The sequence below is a fragment of the Dermatophagoides farinae genome, chromosome 6 (genome assembly GCF_024713945.1).
Source record: "Dermatophagoides farinae isolate YC_2012a chromosome 6, ASM2471394v1, whole genome shotgun sequence".
Taxonomy (NCBI): Eukaryota; Metazoa; Arthropoda; class Arachnida; order Sarcoptiformes; family Pyroglyphidae; genus Dermatophagoides; species Dermatophagoides farinae.
Window position 1 is genome coordinate 4,071,275 of NC_134682.1, and position 21,612 is coordinate 4,092,886.

At 30.3% G+C, this 21,612-nt stretch overlaps 5 protein-coding genes across 5 annotated transcripts; 3 read left to right on the forward strand and 2 right to left on the reverse strand.

Moving 5' to 3' along the window:
• The first annotated feature begins 277 nt into the window (after positions 1–277).
• Positions 278–2,176, forward strand: LOC124493404 (putative defense protein 3). Its single transcript, XM_047056486.2, has 3 exons — positions 278–1,369; positions 1,462–1,553; positions 1,813–2,176. Exons 1-3 carry the CDS (start codon positions 1,055–1,057, stop codon positions 1,880–1,882), a joined length of 477 nt encoding a protein of 158 aa, XP_046912442.1. The 5' UTR covers positions 278–1,054; the 3' UTR covers positions 1,883–2,176.
• Positions 2,177–2,302: 126 nt separating this feature from the next.
• Positions 2,303–4,557, forward strand: LOC124494118 (uncharacterized). Its single transcript, XM_047057272.2, has 3 exons — positions 2,303–3,145; positions 3,243–3,642; positions 3,717–4,557. The coding sequence occupies exons 1-3, from the start codon at positions 2,955–2,957 to the stop codon at positions 4,422–4,424; spliced, it is 1,299 nt and encodes a 432-aa protein (XP_046913228.2). The 5' UTR covers positions 2,303–2,954; the 3' UTR covers positions 4,425–4,557.
• LOC124494121 (PAT complex subunit Asterix) lies at positions 4,469–5,129 on the reverse strand. Its single transcript, XM_047057274.2, has 3 exons — positions 4,879–5,129; positions 4,765–4,814; positions 4,469–4,700 (listed from the first exon to the last, which is right to left on the reverse strand). Exons 1-3 carry the CDS (start codon positions 5,029–5,031, stop codon positions 4,574–4,576), a joined length of 330 nt encoding a protein of 109 aa, XP_046913230.1. The 5' UTR covers positions 5,032–5,129; the 3' UTR covers positions 4,469–4,573.
• A 100-nt stretch (positions 5,130–5,229) lies between these two features.
• Positions 5,230–12,738, reverse strand: LOC124494120 (uncharacterized). Its single transcript, XM_047057273.2, has 5 exons — positions 12,681–12,738; positions 11,338–11,880; positions 7,907–8,103; positions 6,333–6,753; positions 5,230–6,252 (listed from the first exon to the last, which is right to left on the reverse strand). Exons 2-5 carry the CDS (start codon positions 11,795–11,797, stop codon positions 5,378–5,380), a joined length of 1,953 nt encoding a protein of 650 aa, XP_046913229.2. The 5' UTR covers positions 11,798–11,880; positions 12,681–12,738; the 3' UTR covers positions 5,230–5,377.
• Positions 12,739–17,985: 5,247 nt separating this feature from the next.
• LOC124494117 (membrane-associated tyrosine- and threonine-specific cdc2-inhibitory kinase) lies at positions 17,986–21,028 on the forward strand. The gene is made up of 5 exons (XM_047057271.2): positions 17,986–19,099; positions 19,159–19,357; positions 19,424–20,078; positions 20,141–20,573; positions 20,637–21,028. The coding sequence occupies exons 1-5, from the start codon at positions 18,308–18,310 to the stop codon at positions 20,655–20,657; spliced, it is 2,100 nt and encodes a 699-aa protein (XP_046913227.2). The 5' UTR covers positions 17,986–18,307; the 3' UTR covers positions 20,658–21,028.
• Positions 21,029–21,612: the final 584 nt, after the last annotated feature.

A 21,612-nucleotide genomic window follows, 5' to 3' on the forward strand; every position in this document is an offset into this window, starting at 1 on the left:
TCAAAGTCCTCACACTAAATAGGATTTTTTTTTAGGTGAATATGCCAAAAAAAAAAAAAATTTTCCATTCTCTAATTTTATTATCATTCATTCATTCATATTTTTATATGTGTGTATGATACATTGTCATTTGGAAATTGGAACAATCACACCCACAATGATATACTAGCTTCTTGTTCAATATGCTGTTCTCGATTTAATGTTTCTTTATTATCATCATTTTCTAACGAAAAAAGAAAAAAAAACTAAATGCTGATTTCAGCAGAAAAAAAAACATTTCATTAATTTTTTGATTGAATAATGTGAAATTCATAAATCAAAAAAAAAAAAAAACGAAGAACGAAAAACGAAAGTGTTGGCTATCGTTATTGAAAACAGGTTATCATTCGAAAAAAATTTTGAAATCAATTGAAATATTTATTACATGAAATGAAAAATAAATTAAATGATGGAAAATTAAATGGAAAAAGAACTCGGACTGAAGAAAAATTATTGATTTATCATTATCATCACCATCACCATTACCATTATCGTCATCATCAAATATAAACGACACACAAATCACAAGACAGCAAAAAAAATGTCTTTTCTTTTCTTTTTTTTTTTTCTAACTAATCATAAATGTTGACAAATCGTAAATTGTGTCAACTTCTCTGATTTTTTTTTCTTCTCAACAAAAATTTCTTTTCCTGCTCCTGTGTATGTATAGAAAACATTCGATAAGAGTGTGAAATTATTAGTGTGTTTGTGTAATGGAATTTTCACATCATCATCATCATCGTTGTCGTTGTTGTTTTTGATAACTTTTCACAATCACATCTCTCATTCTAAAACAAAAAAGAAAGAAAATTTTGTTGAGAAATAAATTAATTTAGTTCGTGTGTGTGTGTTTAAGCTTTTTGCACAATAACTAATAACAATAATCAAACAGTTGACAAATTTCTTTCGTTTAGTCAACATCGTTTTAGTTTGTTTGTTTGTTTGTTTGTTTTTGGCCCATCCATCCATCTATTCAATCTATCCATAAATCGTGATTGAGAAACAAAAAGCAAACATGAAAAAATTCATCAAAATATTCACCACCATTGGAATATTGTTGGCCATCATTATTGGTTCAATAAGATCATATCCAACTGGTGCACCAAAATGTTCGGCAACAGCACCAAAACATGAAGATCATAAAGCACAGACAACACCATCACCATATCAGATAACGGCATCAAAAACGGGTAAATCCACTGCATCGGTAACAATTTCTGGTGGTGATTTTAAAGGTTTTATGTTGTATGCGGCTAAACCCGGTTCAAATGATATGATCGGTACGTTTACTAAGACTGATAAATCCAAAGAAATTACCTGTGGATCTGCTGTAAGTTTTTTTTTTGTTTTGTTTTCCATGTTGCTGAAATTGAAATTTGAGAAAAAAAAACTAATAATAATTTCTTTATTATGTTTAAATAGTCGGCCATTACACATAAAAATGATAAAGCTAAAAGTTCAATTACATTGACCTGGAATGCACCGGATAAATTTACGGGTGATGTTGAATTCAGGTAAATAATTATTTGTTATTCAAAACAAAACAAAAAAATGATTCATGTCAACGATGACAACAACAACAACAACAGGTCACAGTCTAATAATTGACAAAAATGTGGTCAAACGTGTGTGTTTGGTGTTTCATTCGAGCAATGAAATTGTATATGTTAGGAAAAAAATTGTAAAAGAAACAATCAGTTTTCAATTTTAACAATTCACTTTTTTAATTTATTTACATTTTCTTTCTCTATTTACACACACATGAATAAACAGGGCCAGTGTTGTCAAAGAATTTAAAGAATTTTGGTCTGGTCTGAAATCACCAAAAGTCACCTTTAAATAATAATGAAAAAAAAGGGATAAATTGTGATTCGAGCTCATTATTATCATCATCATCATCATTATCATCGTCGTCGTCGTCGTCGTCGTCGTCAACATCCTGATCATCATCAATATTAATCATTGAACAAAATTGATTCGAATTTTAGAATTTTTCAGATTATTATTATTATTATTAATTTTTTTTTCTATAGAAAACAAAAACACATTCTGAATTCTTTGCTGTTATTATGATAATTTAAAAATTCAAACAAAATATTAAATAAATGAATTTTTTTTGCCGTTTTTTAAAACAAAATTCCTTTTCATAATAATAAGAATCGCGCGTGTGAAAAAAAAAATTCTGTTGTTGTTGTTGTCGTTTTGTGTTTACGAGCGTGTGTGTGTGTGTTGTGTGTGCTGTTTATCATAAATCGTCATCTTAAAAATCAGCTGATATCATCCACACATTGACTCATCATCATCGATATTTTTGAAAAAAATTTTTTTTTTGTTTTTCAAATTCATTGATTATTATGATATGTTTCGATCCATGGTCATATTTGATCAATAAAAAGAGAGAGAAAGAAAAAAAAAGACGGCAAGTTTTTTTTGCTGGACATGATGATTACATATAACCGGTTCGATCAACAGAAAAAAAACATCTTTAATTAAATATTGAAAAAAAATTGAATAAATAAAATAAAATAAAAACTGGTCATACCTTGTGTTTTTGTGTGTGTGTGTGTGCGTTTGCAAGCGAATATAAATAAACTATATACTATAATAAAAAACATCTAGATAGCTGATTCGAACAGGTTAGCAATCTAACATCAACAACAATCAAAGTGATGACCAACCACTTGTCATAAAGTTATTGACCCATTTTTCATCTTAAAATTCGACACACACGTACACACAGAAAAAAAATCGACTGATCATCATCATCATCAATAATCAGAAATTATTTGTCTTCAACATAAAAAAAAATATCCAACAATAAATTCTATCCACTTTTATCATTTTTGATTCGAATTTTAGTTGTTTTTTTTTTACTTGCTACTAGTCCACGTTTATTTATTATTTGAAAACAAAAAATGCAGGCCAGTAATATGACAAGATTTATTCGTTATTATACTCAACATTGTCATCGTCGTATGTCATCAATAATCATTAATGGTTCTTCATCTGTTGTTGTTGTTGATAAAAAATCATCATCATCATCATCGGTAATAAAGCCACCATATTTCATTAATCAATCATCAAATGTATCATTCAATTCAACAAGGTAATATATATACGATGTTTATGAATTGTTTGAAATTTTCAAATTTTTCAATTTTCAAATTGATGATGATGATGATTTATATCTGATGTTAATATAGATATATGGTTACCAAAACAAAAACAGGTGGTAAATTGAATAGAACGATATCGGCAATCGATCTGAATGAATTTGATGATGTATATGAACAAGCACGTTTGAAAGCAATTGCCGATATTTACAATGAACACCAACAAACACAATCATTAAATGAAGCTAAAGAATGGCTACAAAATGTAATTGATTATAATGTCGGCACTGGTAAACGTAATCGTGCACGTATCTGTTGGCTTGCATATAGACAATTATGTCCATCATCTGAATCTATAACTCAAGATAAAAATCTTCAAATCGGTATACTTGGCTATTGTTTAGAATTGATGCAATCATATTTTCTAATATTCGATGATATTATGGATGATTCGATTACACGTCGTGGTCAAATTTGTTGGTATCGAAAGGTAAACACAAAGGACTATTGAGAAAAAAAAACCTTAAATCTAATTTAATTTAATTAATCATTTAAAAAATTTAGAATGGAATCGGTATGATTGCCATTAACGATGGTGTTATGATTAGTAGCTTGATACATTTATTATTGAAACAAAATCTAAGTACAAATCCAGTGTATACACATATGGTTGAATTATTCAACGAAGTTACACGTTACACTTCATATGGCCAATGTTTAGATCTATTATCGAATCCGTCTGATGGATCAAAATTAGATTTTTCCAAATTCACAACCGAACGTTATGATACGATTGTTCAATATAAAACAGCTTATTATACATTCTCATTACCGATACGATTGGCCATCTATTTGGCTGGAATCATTGATCCAAATACTCATAATGAAGCGGAAGAAATACTTTTACAAATTGGACATTTTTTTCAAACACAAGATGATTATCTTGATTGTTTTGGTGATTCAAATATAACTGGTAAAATTGGTACCGATATTGAAGATGGTAAATGTTCATGGCTTTGTGTTCAGGCATTAAAATTGGCTAATAATGATCAACAGGCATTACTATTTCAACATTATGGTGTAAAATCTAAAGAATCTGTTCAAATTGTTCGAAATATTTATCAACAATTATGTTTAGAACAAGTGTTTGCTCAATATGAACATGATAAGTACAAAGAAATTTGTTCAAGAATCGATCATATCGAAAATAAAATGCTGCCCAAAGATTTGTTCCACATGGTATTAACCATGATCTATAAACGAAAACAATGAATTGTGAAATCTTGATGAATGAATCAATAAATAGTTGCCATACATTTTTTTTTGACCATTAAAAATATCTATTTATTTAAATGAATGTTTTTACCCAATTTTAAATAATAAAAACAATTATTATTACTTTGAATCAATCAATCAATTGATTAATTTGTAAATGGTAATGTCATTGGTAATGGATTCTGTAGATATGTCATGACTACGGCCAAAAATGAGAGCATAAAACAGCTAAATATTTGTTTAAAATCATCGTGCATACGAAGATTGGCAAAACTAAATTGAACGAAAAAAAAAAATTCATGTATCAAATGAACAAAACAAATAAGAAAAAAAATACCTTATGGCCGAACAAAACAAAGCAATCCATGCTGACCATTTTAATTTCATCTATTTTTCGCACAAGTAGAATCAAATTGATCAAAAAATTGTTGCTATCGTTCAAACCACTTACCATCAGACCGCACATAGAAAACAACATGGAAAGAAGATTCATATAATCTGGTGTTGGATCTTCAGATGGACTACCGATACAACCAGCCGGTAATGGTTTATATCTTTGAACTCGATCTGGACGTCGTGGATCATTACTATTCATTTGAGACATTTTATTTTCTGTCGAATTTTATAAAAAAAAATCAATGTGATCGAATAATTATCAGTTTATCGATAATAAGAATGTCTGCATGCACACACAACCAACCAATACAGCTGATTCATTCAAGTGATAATGGCGCCATCTATTTGACTCCATGATGATTACCGGACAATTGAAATTATCAGATATGACAAACTTTTAATATAAAAAATAGAACGATATCATTTATTATAGTTAATATTCATAAATTGGAACAAAAAAAAAATTACATATACATCGAATGAGAATTTCATTTCATAGAATCATAAATTCTGTTTCGTGATTAATTAATAATTCATCATTATTTACAATATATCTATAAAAAATAGGAATTTGTTGAGTATGTTGTAGCTGAATTAATTGGTGATCCACTATGATGATGATGACCTGGATGAACAAATGGAACTGATGTTGTTGTTGAATGATGATGATGAGTAACAGGACCAGGACCAGTTGGCCATCCAGAATTACCATCGGCTACTGCAACTAGATTTCTATGATGATGATGATGATGGTGATTAGTTAATGCAGCAGCAGCATGTAATTGTGATGGCCATGTTTGATGATGTGGATGAGTAGTTGATGGATATGTAGTAGTTGTTCCATCATTTATTAAACAATTATTCATCACACCCATTTGATGTTGTGAATGATTTGAGTATTGTTGTTGTTGTTGTTGTTGTTGATGGGGTTGCTGCTGCTGCTGCTGCTGTTGTTGTTGTTGTTGGTGGTGGTGATTATGATTATGATGATTTACCTGTTGATGTAATTCATTTATTGTATTCGATATTGGTGATGTTGGATTGAATATTTTTTGACATTCAGCAAATTGATTTAAAAATGAATGATGATGATGATGTGAATTTGTATGATGATGTGGATGTGTATGATAGCTATTCTGATGATGATGATTATGATGATTATGAATTGTAGATGAATTTATTGGATGAATTGTTGATAGAAAATCTGTGGCTAATGATGATGATTTTGAATCTCCATTATAATCATTGTTTTTCGATAATTGGCCATCATGTACAGATTGATTGGATAATGTAGAGGAAGTGGTTGACGATGAAGTTACAACAGCAGCCGTAGTTGTTGCTGTTGTTGTCGAAGAATTGTTGATCAATGATATAGATGATTTAGCAGATTGCCATTCTGAAATTTCATGTTTAACACTATCCGATAAAACTGTAGAATCATAGAGAGAGAGAGAGAAGGAAAATAAATGTCAATTAATCAATCTATTCATGTGAATCCAGAATAATTACCATTATTTGTTGTTGAAGCAAATTCTGAACTATCAATATAATAAGGTTGACTATATGTTGTAATTGATCCAGCGGCAGCGGCGGCAGCAGCAGCAGCAGCAGCGGATAAAACATTCGATACGGAAGACGGTACTGATGATGATGTTGATGATGATGATGATGTACCTGCCGATGGTATTGTTGTTGGCAATGGAGGTGCTGCTGGTGGTGGTGGTGGTGGTGGTGGTGTACTCAACATTGATGATGTTGGTGATATAGAGGCTTGATGATGATGATGATGATGATGATATGGATGTTGATGACCACCACCACTACTATTATTACCAGTAAATTGTACTGCAGCAGCAGCAGCAGCTGCTGCTGCTGCAACTTGACTATTAACCTGTTTACGCCAACGTGCACGACGATTACTAAACCAGACCTAAGACCAGTGAAAAAAAAATTAATTAATTAATTGCAATCCAAGTTCGAATCATTCATTTATCATCATCATAAATATGAAAAAAAGAGCGAAAAAAAATTTTTTTGAAAAATGAAGTGACGACCACCAAGAAACAACAAGCACCCAATGTCCAAAACCAAAACCAAACACACACAGAAAAAAAAACTTGTTGATCATATCGGGCGCGTCTTCATCGCGATAATCATTGAAGATGATGAGAATATAGAAAAAAAACCTTGGACTACATGATGATGATGATGATTAATTGTTCAATTGAATTTCAATTTACAAAAAAAGAAAAAAAACTTATGGGTGACACAAACACACACACACACACACACACTGAGAATGGTGGATAGTTGGTTGGTGGTCCTTGTGGTTGTGGTTTTTATTCGTTTGTTTGTTTGTTTGTTTGTTTGTTTGATTATTTCTCTCATTTCAAATATGACAACAACAACAACAACAGCGAAACAAAAAAAAATCATCATCATCATATAATTTATGATCTTCTTCCAAAAAGACAGAAGGATCTTCATCATCATCATCATCATCAATTGATTTTCTTCAAGACACAAAACAAAAATTATGATTATTAACTAAGAAAATGAATAAAAAGCTACAGTCATATCTTCGATGATGATGATGATTAGACAAATATTTGTATACAAATCGCCCACAAAAATAGCCACCAACATAAAAAAACTACCATCATCATCATCATTCAGTAATGATGATGCTAAAAAAAATTGAATGTGGCTACCTGTGGTAGTAGTCTCATGTGTTTGGTTTAAATGGTGAAAATTCAATTTGTCAATCCCATGTTTGTTTGTTTGTTTGTTTGTTTGTTTGCTTTACATACATCGTTTGTTTGTTTTCGTTTTGTTTGTGTTCAAATAGCAAACACACAAGAGATTTTCTTGAATTTTCTTTCTCAAAAAAAAAATAAAAAAAAAAATAGTGGCTAACTGCCTGCCACTGGCTAATTTTTTTTTGTATTGATTAATGATTCGTTTGGTTTTTTTTTTGGTCGTAACATTGGTGGTTGTGGTCAATGATCGATATTTTTTTTGTTTGTTTGTTTGTTTGAATTCAAAGATTCAAATTCTTGTAAAAAAAAGAAAAAAATTCTTACCTGTACACGAGCTTCAGTCAATTTTGTACGTTGTGCTAATTCTTCTCTTGTATATACATCCGGATATTGGGTACGTTCAAAACTACGTTCCAATTCATCCAATTGTTCTGCGGTAAATGTTGTACGTGAACGACGTTGTTTACGTTTCAATGGTATGCCTGGTTCTGATTCACATTCTGATTCATCATCGCTACGGACTGGGGAAAAAAAATAAAAAACAAAAAAAAACAAAAAAAAATTTGAAAATATTTACTTTACAGTCTCTTTCTCTCTTTGAATAAATGAAGTGTTTGTATTTGCTCGAGCCAGATCAATTCAATTCAATTCAATTCAATTGATTGATTGAATCAATTGAATTAAAAGCATGATGACTATAATCCGGTTATAATGCAATTTATTATATTTATATCTACCCAATAAACATTGCAGGTCAAGTCTTTGATTTGGATTTTTTTTCTTCTTCTACTTCTTTCATTGGATTCAAAATCCGCTACTGTATTTTGAAAATGATCATTTCATCGGTTATTATCATCAACATGCGTGTAACTAATCGATATGTTCCAGTGATAACGAAATTTTTTTTTTTGTATGCTTGTTTGTTAATCTCTTGTGTGTTTACACTACTTATATCTTGAATAGTAGAAAAAAAATATTTATAGACTACTGTGGATTAAAATCTCTGGATTTATCATCATCATTATCATCATCTTAAAATTATCTTTAAAAAAAATTATTCGGCAAAAGATCAAACAGAGTGAAAAAAAATCTTTGAACATTTCATTCAATCAACAACAACAACAAATAATAATAATAATAATCGATCGTTGATGGTGGGCTGGTTTTGGATCATTTTTTCTGGATCATTTCATTGTCATCGAAACAATGAACAAAAAAAAGTCAAAATCAATGTCGACACGTTCAATGTTTTTTCTTCTTCTTTCTTGCAATGAATAGAAGCCGCCGATCCAAAAAAAAAAAATGTTGCTCACACCTATTCAATGTGTGTGTGTTTTTTCTTTCATTGGATCGATATCAAATCGATAACAACGAAACAACAACAACAACAACAACAAAAACAACACGAACCACAACAATAACAATTGATACATGTCGCACAAGACGACATTTTCAACAATCTAAGAATGAAACAGAATGGCAAGAAAAAAAAACAACCGTTATTGTTATTAAATGGATCAATTGAAAATCAAATCAGAGAAAAAAAAATTCATTTTTCTCTTCCATTCAAATCGCCGGCAATAGATCAAAGAAAATCAATAAGAAAAGAAATATGGTGTACATACAAAATGATATCGATTAAAACCACCTACGTTGTCGTTGTATTCATCGTGGTCATCGGTCAAGTGGTGATGATGATGATGATGTGTGTGTGTGTGTGAGGTCAAAAGATTTAAAAAAAAACGAAAACTACGGCCATTTTTTTTCTATACTGATCAATCGAAATTGTATCGATCTTGAATGTAACTGATTGATAACTGAAGGTGTGGTGGTGGTGGTGTTAGGTGGTGGTGGTGATAGGTAGGTGGTAGATAGTCGTGGCTATCTATTAACGGTGTATTGGTTGCATTGTCATTGTGATTATAGAACAATGATGACAATGCAGCAAACATTTGACTTTTTGGCTTTTTTTTCTTTGTTCATTATTTCTTTGATCATTTGCCGAAATTTAAAAAATGTATATGGTCCAAGAAGTTATTAATAGCCACAATCCACAATAACAACAACAACAACAAAAAAACATGACAAGAAAAAAAATTTCATTTCATTCGAATCGAATTAAATGAGGTGCAAACTACTATCTACTATCTACTGCTACTGATTGATTTGATCACAAATCGGCAGTAGTCAATTAAATTAACAAAAATTATCGAATATTGATCGGTGATTAGTGGAAATGAACAATAAAAAAACTAATTGATTGATCAATACAAAAAAAAAATAATAAAGAAAAAAAGTTTCCATCGTCATCATCATCATCGATTAAATTTTGGAAATCTACAACAGCAAAAAAAAGTTCCGAATCCAAAATATAGACCCGAGGATTGAGCCAGAATGATTTTTTCATCATTTTGTAACGACACACACACACAAGGCTGTGACACGATCAAATTGATGATGATCAGATTGCTTTGGTTTATCGGGAAGAGGAGAGGGGGGTGGGGGCTATGAAAATGAGATCCATATACAAATTTCTGGATTTCCATAATGTTTTTTTTCTTTTTCAAGAGAAGGGGAGAACACTAATTACCGTAACCAAGCGTACGATACAAAGTAAGTAATAGAAATTTTTGATTTCAAAAAAACGTAGTACGTGCAACAAGAGAAAATTTTTTTTTTTTTTTTGGTCAAAAATGGATCCAATGTATGTGTGTGTGCTGGACGGAACAAATCCGAGTCAAATAAGTCTGTGTGTGCGTGAATTCTATTTCTATCACCATCATCATGATCATTCCCAAAAAAATGAAATGAAATTCGTTAAGGTTGATTGCAAATAAATTCAACAACAACCAACGACATAAAACTTTGAAACTATGACCTACGTTCGATGTGTATATATATCAAAATGCATCATTATCATCATCATCATCATCATCGAAGACCGTGCCAAATTTGTTTCAATTGTATCACATAAATGAATGAATGAATGAATGATCGGAAATGCAGAAAAAAAACTAGACCCGAAAATGAAACCTTTCGATATATCACAGGATTTTTTTTCGTATCGGTCTACAAACAAAACAAAACAAAACAAGAAAAGAAAATCGACGTCGTCATTTTTAATCATATGAAAAACTATAGTTGTCCATTTGTTCGTTCATTTTGGATCTGATTTTCAATGATTTGTGTGCGTGTGTGTGTTTGAGAAAAAAAAAGATTTTTGCATTGAAAAATGAATGTTTTTACCATTTGGTTTTAATGGATGTTGCATATAATACGTTTCACATATTATCTGTCAAACACAATATCAAAAGACCTATAATGTTTGACAAAAAAAAATTGCACATCTGTCTGAGTTTTTTTTTCTTTCTTTTCTATCACAAAAAAAAATCTTGGAAACTTGCCAATTTAAATGTTTATTGTTATTATAGGCTATTTTTAGGTAAAAAAAATTTCAATTTTCATATCTCTCTATCACTCTATGATATCAATAAAGGTTGTCATCACTTTCACTAAATAGCGACAGTCAAAGAAATCAATTAGTTCAACTGAATATAATCAATGTATCACGCTATAAGTAGTAATAAGTAATGGTAGAAAAGAATAAAAAGAAAATTATCTACACCTTATCATCCACTCATATTAATCACTACCTTGAAGTTTACTTTCATTCATTAGAATCTAATTATATTCGGTTTGTTTTTTGAAACGCGTGTGGTTCACGCATCAAAAAAAAAAAAAAATCATTCACTTACTTGAACCACCAAGAATACCATCGATACTATGATCTTTACCACCACCACCAACACCAGTAGATACAGAAACAGATATTGAATCTATTGATGATGAATCATTTGTATAAAATCGATGATTATGATGATGATGATGATGATGAAAATCATGTGGTGATCCATTGGATGTACCACGTAATACACGACTTATTGAACTAACACTTGGTGCCGTATTTTTATCGCAAATACCTTCTTTAATTAGCCGTTCACGTATTTCGTAGCTAAAAATTCCTGGATTTTCTTGTTTATATTCTTCAATTTTTTTCTCCACTTCTGGCGTTGCTACACGTGGTTTACTACCGCCAATCACACCTGGACGAATACTACCGGTTTCCTGGTAACGATTCAATATTTTCGATACACAACCATGTGATACACGTAATTGACGACTAATCACACATGGTCTAATACCGGCGGCTGCCATTTCAACAATTTTATAACGAATATGATTCGGTAATGGTCGACCATTGATGAATACACCACCCAATTGATTCACACGTCCTTGTCCTGAATTGATGATTGAATGAAAAAAAAATCGGAAAATTAAAGAATTTTTAACAAACAAATTCACAAACCCTCTAAAAGTGAAGTAATTTCTAAATCTTGTTTAGCCCAACTGGCTAAACTAGCCTCACTACTACTACTATGATTTTTGGTCATGTTTTAAAATGTGAAATGAATTGATTATTGGATCTTGCAAACATTTTTATATAGAGAATTTCTTTTCAAAAAAGAAAATTCTGGCTGTGTTTTTCTTCATCTTCTGATTTCAATTAAGTAAAACGAAAAAAAACAACAGCTAACTACCACATGTCTCCATTCAAAATGCTCAATGGTCAATATTATAATTGTTCAAGATGAGAACCACCACATGAATACACATGTTTCAATCCATATGGTTCCATTTATAATTGATTTTAATTGAAAATGAAAAATAAATTTTCTATCTATCAATTCATATTGGTCATTTTCTATACTAATGGAAAACAAATATTCTACTTGTCTTTATTGGCCAAAATTCTGGTTATTCTCATCATCATCATCACTTGCTAATCACATTATTGCTATACCAGTGAACCTCACACACACACACACACACACACACATCGTTCATCATAAAATACACGTGTGTGTGTGTGTGAAGAATTATTTTGTTTTTAGTGGGAAAAAAAAATTTTTTTTACGACTTTAGACGCCACATGTCTGACGCTAAGTATATTTATTCAAATGGGTCAATCTAATAGCTTTGTTAATATTCATATATTGTAATAATTTTTTTTTTGCAACAAAAAAAATAAACATCTTACCTTGAAAAGGATAACCAGTGAATGCTGCTGTTAATGGCCTTATATTCAATGCTGTAGGCATGGTTGTTGTCATTGTTGTGGAAAAAAAACAAAACAAAACAAAAAAAAGAATTTTTCTATTTTATTCTTCTTCTTCAATGAATTTTTCTTCCCCAAAATTTAATCATTTCTTAACGGAACTTTGGTTAATATATGATCATATTTGTAGTATAGTATCACTATTTGGTCACACACACACACACACACACGCACAGAGAGTAATTGGTTGTGGTCCAAAAAATTTGATTATTTTTGATTGCAGTAATAATAATATTTTTTTTCAGGACCGTAACAGAATCAAATTACCAGAAAAAAAAATACTAAGAAACTATAACGATATCGATGATTATATGACGATGATGATGATGATGATTATGGTCAAATATTTACACACACACATACTCACTCGCACTTGTTTGGTCAAAATATTAGATTCGGATATCAGATACGGAACGAAAAAAAAAAAAAATTTTTTTTTGTGTTGATCAAATTTCTTTCGTGGCCAGACAAGGGCTTCTACGAAAAAAAATGTTTCAATTTTTTTTTTGTTTGATTTCGCACTTTGTAACTTTTCTTTTTCTATCTGTACAATATTGCTACCAGACAAGAAATGTAGAAAAAAAAATGAAATCAAATCATTTCACTGGTGTTTCAGGAACGAATTTGTTGTTGTTGCTGCTGTTGTTCAGGCAGGGTAGGTAGTATCATTCGTTTCGATTCGATTTGATTCGATTCGATTCGTGGTCCGTTTTTGTTGAATAACTAACCGAAACTAAACAGAATATACTACTCTATACAACAGACACCAACAACAACAAAAAAAAAACAGTTTCATTTCAACAAATTTTGTTTTGGATTCATACAAGAAAAGTTCTCTTCTTTTGTATACAATACAATTTATGAGAAAATAAAAAAATTAAAAAAATTTCGGCTGTCTACTATTGGATAATCAACCATACAACAGGTTCCGCCCCATTTTGGGCATGGCCAATAACAATTTCTTGTTCGAAGGTTTGGATATTTTTTTAGCCAATCACACAAACACATACACAGATCTATGGCTTCTCCTTTACAATACACACACACACACACACAGTGGATCTGATTAATGTGAATTTCAGCAACAACAACAACAACAACAAGGACCTCACTGTATTTTGAATAATAAATGAATGAATGAATGAATGGACCTGGTTACATAAAACGAATTTGGTCCCCATTGTTATTATTATTATTATTATATGATTATTATTGTTGCTGTTGTTAATTACCATCAAAAGCAAAAAAAAAAAAACTAGACCGTGAAGAAATTTTGAAAATTTCTTTTCTTCATCATCAATCGATTGCCGTTGTTATATATTGTTGTTGATTTGGTGTGAATTTCGTAAATTTCATTTTGCATTTTTGCATTTCAATAACTAGATTTAAATGGTGTGATTATTTTATTATATTGATGATGATATTGGGGCGTCATGGTTCGTTATTGTTGGTGTTGTTGTCACTTTTATTTTCAATTTGGTTGTAACCAAAAAAAAAAACCATAGGATGTGTCAAATGTCATTTGCTAAAAAAAAGGTCATTGAATGAATAACGTGGAAACAAAAATGGTCACACGGTCAATTTTTGTTTCTATTTAAATGATCGATTGATTCATTCACATTGATCATCGATTCGATTTGATCAATAAAACATCATGATGATGATGATGATGATGAGAAAATTGGGTCAAAAATTACTTCATTTTACCACACACATATACATCTTTCCAATTCCACAACATAATTAGTTTCGGGTATTTAGAGAGAGAGAGAGAAAAAAAAGATGATGTTCAACAACAAAATCAGAACACAAAGAAGAAGAAGAAAATTGTTGTTGTTGTTGATTTACTTGTTTATTATGAAAATTGGGCGTAAAATTCATCTTCATTCAAAGATTTGCCAAAAAAAAGTGATTATTATGAACATAATCAGCTAATGTGTGTGTGTGTCTTTATTTTTTATTGGCTGCTTCCGCGTATTTTTTTTTTGTTTTTTTGTTTTTCTCTCATTACGATTTACACGTGAATCATCATCATCACCGATTCTACTGATGAACTATAGTGAATAATTCACAAGAAACAGAAAAAAAATATTCAGATGTTTTATGACGATCAATAAAACCATAAAAAAAAACAAAAACAAAACAAACCAGACCAAAAAAAAAAAAAAAAATGAAAAATGAAAAAAACATTCGAAAATGTAATGTTCACAAATGACATGTTCGGTGTAATGTTTGAAATGGAATTATCTAATGAGATTCCTGTGTATGCATGTTTAGTGGTGATAATGACCATCATCACCACCACTGCTACTACTACTGTGATTATGGTCATAAAAAATTTTTCGGACCAAATTTTTTTTTTCATTACTAAAAAAAAAGTTTTTTTTTATCTCTCTCTCTCTCTCTCTCTCTCTCTCTCTCTTTTGGTTGTGAAAACGATGATAATGACCATTCATTATTATCATTCTTACTACTACATTATTATCAATGAGGAAAAAAAAGGTAAAAAAAAGGTACATCGATCGTCGTTGTTGTTGATGATGATGATGATTTCTGAATACCGTGGTTCATATAAAAAAAAACTATGAGCTACTGGAACTTTGACGATGATGATGATGATAATGATGATCTTTTTGCTGCAGATACCATAAAAAAAATGTTCGGGCCATAAAGGCTAGGGCCATAAAAATAACAATACGTTGTAGTGATTTTGAAGAATAATTCGTGGTCACACACACAGAGAGAGAGAGAATGAGAAATTTTTGGTTCATTATATTACCTGCCATGTGCAGGTATCTTCAATTCACGTCAAACAAACTCAAATTCAATGAATTTAAACAACAACAAAAAAAAATTCTCTGTTTTTAACCATAAACGTCGGCTTTGGGATTTTTTTTTTTTGGTTTCTGTATACCACCTCATTGGATCAATGATCCAGATTGAAAATGTCAAAAATTTTCGATGTAAAACGTTAATTTCTTTCTTTTTCTCGTTTTTTTCTGAATTTTCTGATAAATTTCATGATGAATTTGAACAAATTGATTTTGAATGATTTTTTGTTTGTCAATAAAAAAAAAAAAATTTTTATTAATGTCAAAACACACACATATAGGTTTGATCTATTGTGTGACAACAACAACAACAACAACAACGACGATGACAGAAAAAAAACATGTCATCAAAAAAAAAAAAAAAACTGGACATAGGTCAAACACACAAATTTCGTAAACCACCGTGGGTCATAAAAAATGAAAATGACAACAACAACAACAACAACGACAACAAATTTTTGTTTCGTTCCAAAGATAGAATCTATTCCACCAAGTTGAATGAAACAAACTCTTAGGTTCTTTTTTTTTTTTTTTTGTTCGCTTCTGTCACAGAAACAGATAATGACCTAGATCATTTCATTGTCATCGTCAATTTTTCACCATCATCATCAGCACCTTTTCATCGTTTTGCGGACCTTATGATTTTCGTTGTTTTTTTTATTTTTATTTTTTTTTTTTTTTTGGTCAAGTTAAATTTGACCATTTTTTTATTGCACCCGAAAATAACAAAAAAAAAACAGGTATACAACACACAACAACCAATACAAGTTGCTAGAAATAGAGAAAACAAAAACAATGAACACACATAAATTTTCTACCTGTCAATTATTGTCATCAATCGATGATGATGATGATGATGAACCAAATGAAAAATTTTGAAACAAAAACCAAACATAGGTAACACCAGTGTGTGTGTGTGTGTACAAGAAACAAATCATCATCACCCTTAATGATCTTTTTTTTCCTGGATCCAAGGACAAGAAATGAATTCAATGAATGAATGAAAACAAAAACGGGTCATAAATTAATCAATTTTTTTTTTTGCTTGTGGCTGTCACCAACAACAAATCAACAATCATCAACGATATTATTATTGTGTCATCATCGATCGATCGATCAGTGATCGTTTTTTTTTTATTTTGTTTTTGTTTCACCATGCATGGTGTCGAAACAATCACATCAAACATGTTCGTATTGGGTAAACATGATAATAATAATAAAAAAAAATATGGACAAAAATATCATCATTGGGTAACAAACAAACAAAATAATGATGATAACATTGTGGCCACCACCACCATTACAACAACACCTTTATCATCATCATCATCATCATTGAAAATTCAATTGAATAAAATGAACAAATTTGTTTGGGCCAATCAAAATGACAAATTGATGAACAAAATCAAACAAATGATTTTCGTATACACAGACATACACACACAGCCACACACAGAGGACAAGGACAACAATAAAGATTTACATTTTGTTCCATTGTTTCATTCAATTTCATGATTATCGTTTGGTTAGATATTCACCATAGGTGGTGTATAGGCTTCCCATCATCATTAGTATGGATGTTTGTTGCACATTTCTTGTCCCAATCGTCATGGCCAATCATCAACAAGAAGAAAAAAAAATTTTTCTTGAAATTCGTCATACTTGGGTTCACATTTGTTTAACGGTTTTGGATATTTTTTGTTGCTGCTGATGTTGATGGTGAATCATTGTTTCATGTCTCGATTATTTTGTTTGTAATATGAACTAAAACAAAAACAAAAAAAAAAAAATCTGATGATGACAATTAATCAAATTTTGATTTTTTTTTGTTCAAATTTTTTATTTTTTTTTTTATTTAAACAAACAAATGATTAATAGTGTTTCATGGTATTGTTTTTTTTATAGGTTTTGATTGTTGGCCAGTTAGTTGCGTTATTCATTCATCGCGATATTTTGAAACAGATTCCAATAATTCTTCACGATATCCAACAATATCTACACGATCATCGGGTGCTACATAGGATGGTTTTCGTATATTAACATATTCAGGTGACTTATAATTGAAATGAATGTAAATAATTCCAGCCATACTGGCCCATAATCCAAACCATTTTGCTGCCCGTATTAATGGTGGTGATCGTTGTAATCGTGGATCATTCATTTATTCAATCGTGATCGATATCGATTGATTTATGAAACAAAATGAAAATCAGAAACAAAAAATCCAAAACAACAACAACATTCGAATCAAATCAGATGATCATCATTCTATGCTGCCATCTGTCAATGGTTAATGAAAAAAAAACAGAAAAAAATTTTTAACACTGGATGGCGTAATAATCGTTCTGGAAAGAGACATGCGCATCATGTATACATTGTCATATACACGTGCAGCCATTGTGATTCGATATATCAAAAGAAAGAGCAAAAAAAAAAAAAAAATCAATTTCGATTTTCATGATCCAAAACACACACACACACATGTACTGTTTATTTTATTTTTGAAAATTTTGTGACAAAAAAACATTTTGTGTTTCGATTCAAAAAATTCGATTCAATTCGATTTGATATTATCTACAATGACCACTGATGTCATCCATGACACAACATAACTTTCTTTTCTTTTTTTTTTATTTTGAATTGAATTTATTTTTCTTTTGACCTTTACATTTTTTTGTTTGTTTGTTTGTTGTGGATAACTTAAATTAAAAAAAAAAGATGACATCACCAACCGATCCATTATCATCGACAACGACACCAACACCACGTCCAATACCACAATTTTTTAATGAATACAATCATTTAACAACAAAACGTGAACGTTATAGTTCAACACCGAAACGTACACAATTACCACCAAGACCACCATCAAAATCATTTGCACAATATAGTCGTCTATCATTATCATTTAATCATTCTTGTCAACAAAATTCGAATCATCATTTACATAATAGTCATCAACAAAAGGCAAGAATTATATCATTTAAAAATGAAAAACAACAACCACAATTATCACCATTGTATAATCGTCAACTAAAAGAATCATATTTAAAACAATGTTATCATATTGAAGAACGTATTGGTAGCGGTTCATTTGGTGATGTATTTCGTTGCCGTAATCGTTGGGATCAAAAATATTATGCTGTAAAAGTGTCACGTGAAAAATTCAAAGGTAAAATTGATCGTGAAGAAAAATTGAATGAAGTTTGTAAACACGAACAATTACCGGATCATGATCATTTGGTTAAATTACATTGTGCATGGGAAGAAAAACAAAGGCTTTATATTGAAACGGAATTATGTGCCGGTACATTATCAATGTTGGCCGATAATAATCATGATCTAGCTGAATCAACAATATGGGCCATACTAGTCGACCTATTGAAAGCTATTGATCATCTACATACGAATAATTTGATTCATTTGGATATAAAACCAGAAAATATATTCATATCAAGAGATGGTGTCTGTAAATTGGGTGATTTTGGACTTATATTCGATATGAATAATGTAAGTAAAATTTTATTAATTTTTTTCATTGTGTGTTGACACATTGTTTTTTCTAATAGCATGAATTAAAAGAAGCAACCGAAGGTGATCCAAAATATTTGGCCGGTGAAGTTATACAGGGTATTTTTACAAAATCGGCCGATATATTTTCATTGGGTATGACTATATTGGAGATTGCATGTGATCTAGATCTACCAAGTCGTGGTGATGCATGGCATTGGTTACGTACTGGTGCTATACCTGATTATATTTTCAAACGTAAGTTGGTGGAAAAATTAAATTTGAAACTTGATTAATCAATTTAATTTTTTCTCTGTTTCATAGATCGAAATGATGATCTCAAACAAATCATTAAAATGATGTTGAATCCAGATCATTGTAATAGACCTACAGCAAGACAATTATTGGAACATCCATTGATCATTTCACATGAACGTTATAGACGACAAGAATTGAAAGGGAAAAAATTTCGTTCCAAATTAACTGAAACAATACAAATGATTGATGCATTATGCATTGGACAAAAAACATTTTTATGGCCATTATGGTCATGCGTAAAACAAATGGTCAATATTCTTTCGGCACCTTTTCGATTGTTATTATCGAATTTTCAACAACAACTACAAATGAATTCAAGGCATGATTCTGATTTGATTTTAAAATCATTACATCAACAAAACTCGTATCCATCGACACCTATATCATCATCGATTAATAATCGAAATAATAAAAATGTTTCCAGCAGTTCACGGCCAAAATCACCCAATTATAATCGAACATATGTATCAAATTATTTGGATCAATATTCAGATGATGATAATGATAATATGACTACATCAAGATTCATATCAAATCTTTCGTTTGATATGTCATTTGGTTCATCATCGGATGATGAATATAGCCATCAACAACAGCAACAACCACCATCACAAAGGCAAATGATGATGAATGAATCATTGGATCGATTTGATAATCTAAGGTAAGTTGTCTGGTTTTATTTTGAGATTTTAGAATTTTTTTTTCTTTTTGTTTTTCTCCCAGTAATCGTAATCTATGTTCAACAGTTAATCATCATCATCATAGACCAACATCGATTAATTTTGAAATGACACCTAAATTCTCACCATTAAATCAGAATAATAGTGTCGATGTAATGATGATACAAACAAGTCCAATACATTGTACTGATAATGGTGGTGGTGGTGGTGGTGGCAATTCAATCAAATCTGTCATACAACGTTTAACATTTGATGAATTTAGTTCAGATGAAATGGAAATGACTGAAAATGATGATAATGATGATGATAATGATAATAGTAATGAACCAATCGGTATCACCAATAATAATAAAAATAATAATATTACCAAAGATGCCGATTCAACAACATCATCATCATCACCATTATCATTCCATGGTATTTCAGGTGATTATCATCATTCAAATCATAATATTTTGAGAAAAAATTTAATGAAAGTAAGTGATGCAAAAAATGAAAAATAATTTAAATTTTTAACATTTTTGTTTTTTTTCTTGTAGTCATTCGACGAAATTGACTAAATGGTATCGTGAAGAACAAAAAAAAACACTTTTCATATTGACTTTTTAAAAATTTTTTTTTGTATTTTGTTAATTTGTACCCTATTTTTATCACTTACACACACACACACACACACACACACACACGAAAACTTTTCTTTCTAATTTGTAATCAATTTTTTTTTTCGTTTAGCCACACTTACATAATTTGTATTGATATTTTTTTTACAATTGTCATCATCATCATCATCACATATATGTATAACTAAACGCGAATATATATGATACACATCATAAAAAAGTCTCTATATATCAATTGTTGATTCTTTGACCGATTCTCTTGAATATTCTTTTTTGACTTTAAAAAAACAAAAAAAAATTTTGATTTGAAATGAAAATTAATTATTCATTCATTCAATTTTGATTTGAAAACAAAAAAAAACTTTTATTTTCTCCAAAAAAGTTCCGGGTCCGGGTCAAGTAGTTTGTCTAATTCGTGTCTCATGCTACATGATTCGATACGATTCATTCATGGCCAATAATTTTTTTTTTCTGTTGTTGTTGTTGTTGTTGTTCTTGATTGACAGGTAAAAGTATTTTTTGTTTTCTTTTTTCATCACATTTTTTTTTTGTTGGCAACACAATTCATTAATGATTGTCCCCAATACGTGACGTGAAATTTTTCATGGTTTTTTTGGAGACATGATGATGATGATGATATATGGTTCTATATACAGACAAATGATTGTTTGCATACGTGTGTGTGTGTGTGGCCATATTGTTTGTTCCAAAGAAGATACAAAAAAAAATATTGCCAAATTCATTTTTCCATCATTCAATGTGTATTATGTATTGTTTGTATGTTGTCAAAGGCAACCCGGTGTCTAATGAATCATGACAATAATTGACGCATTTTTTTTTATCACAACAGAATAATTTTTTCTTTTTTCGATCGAACATATGAATTCAATAATTG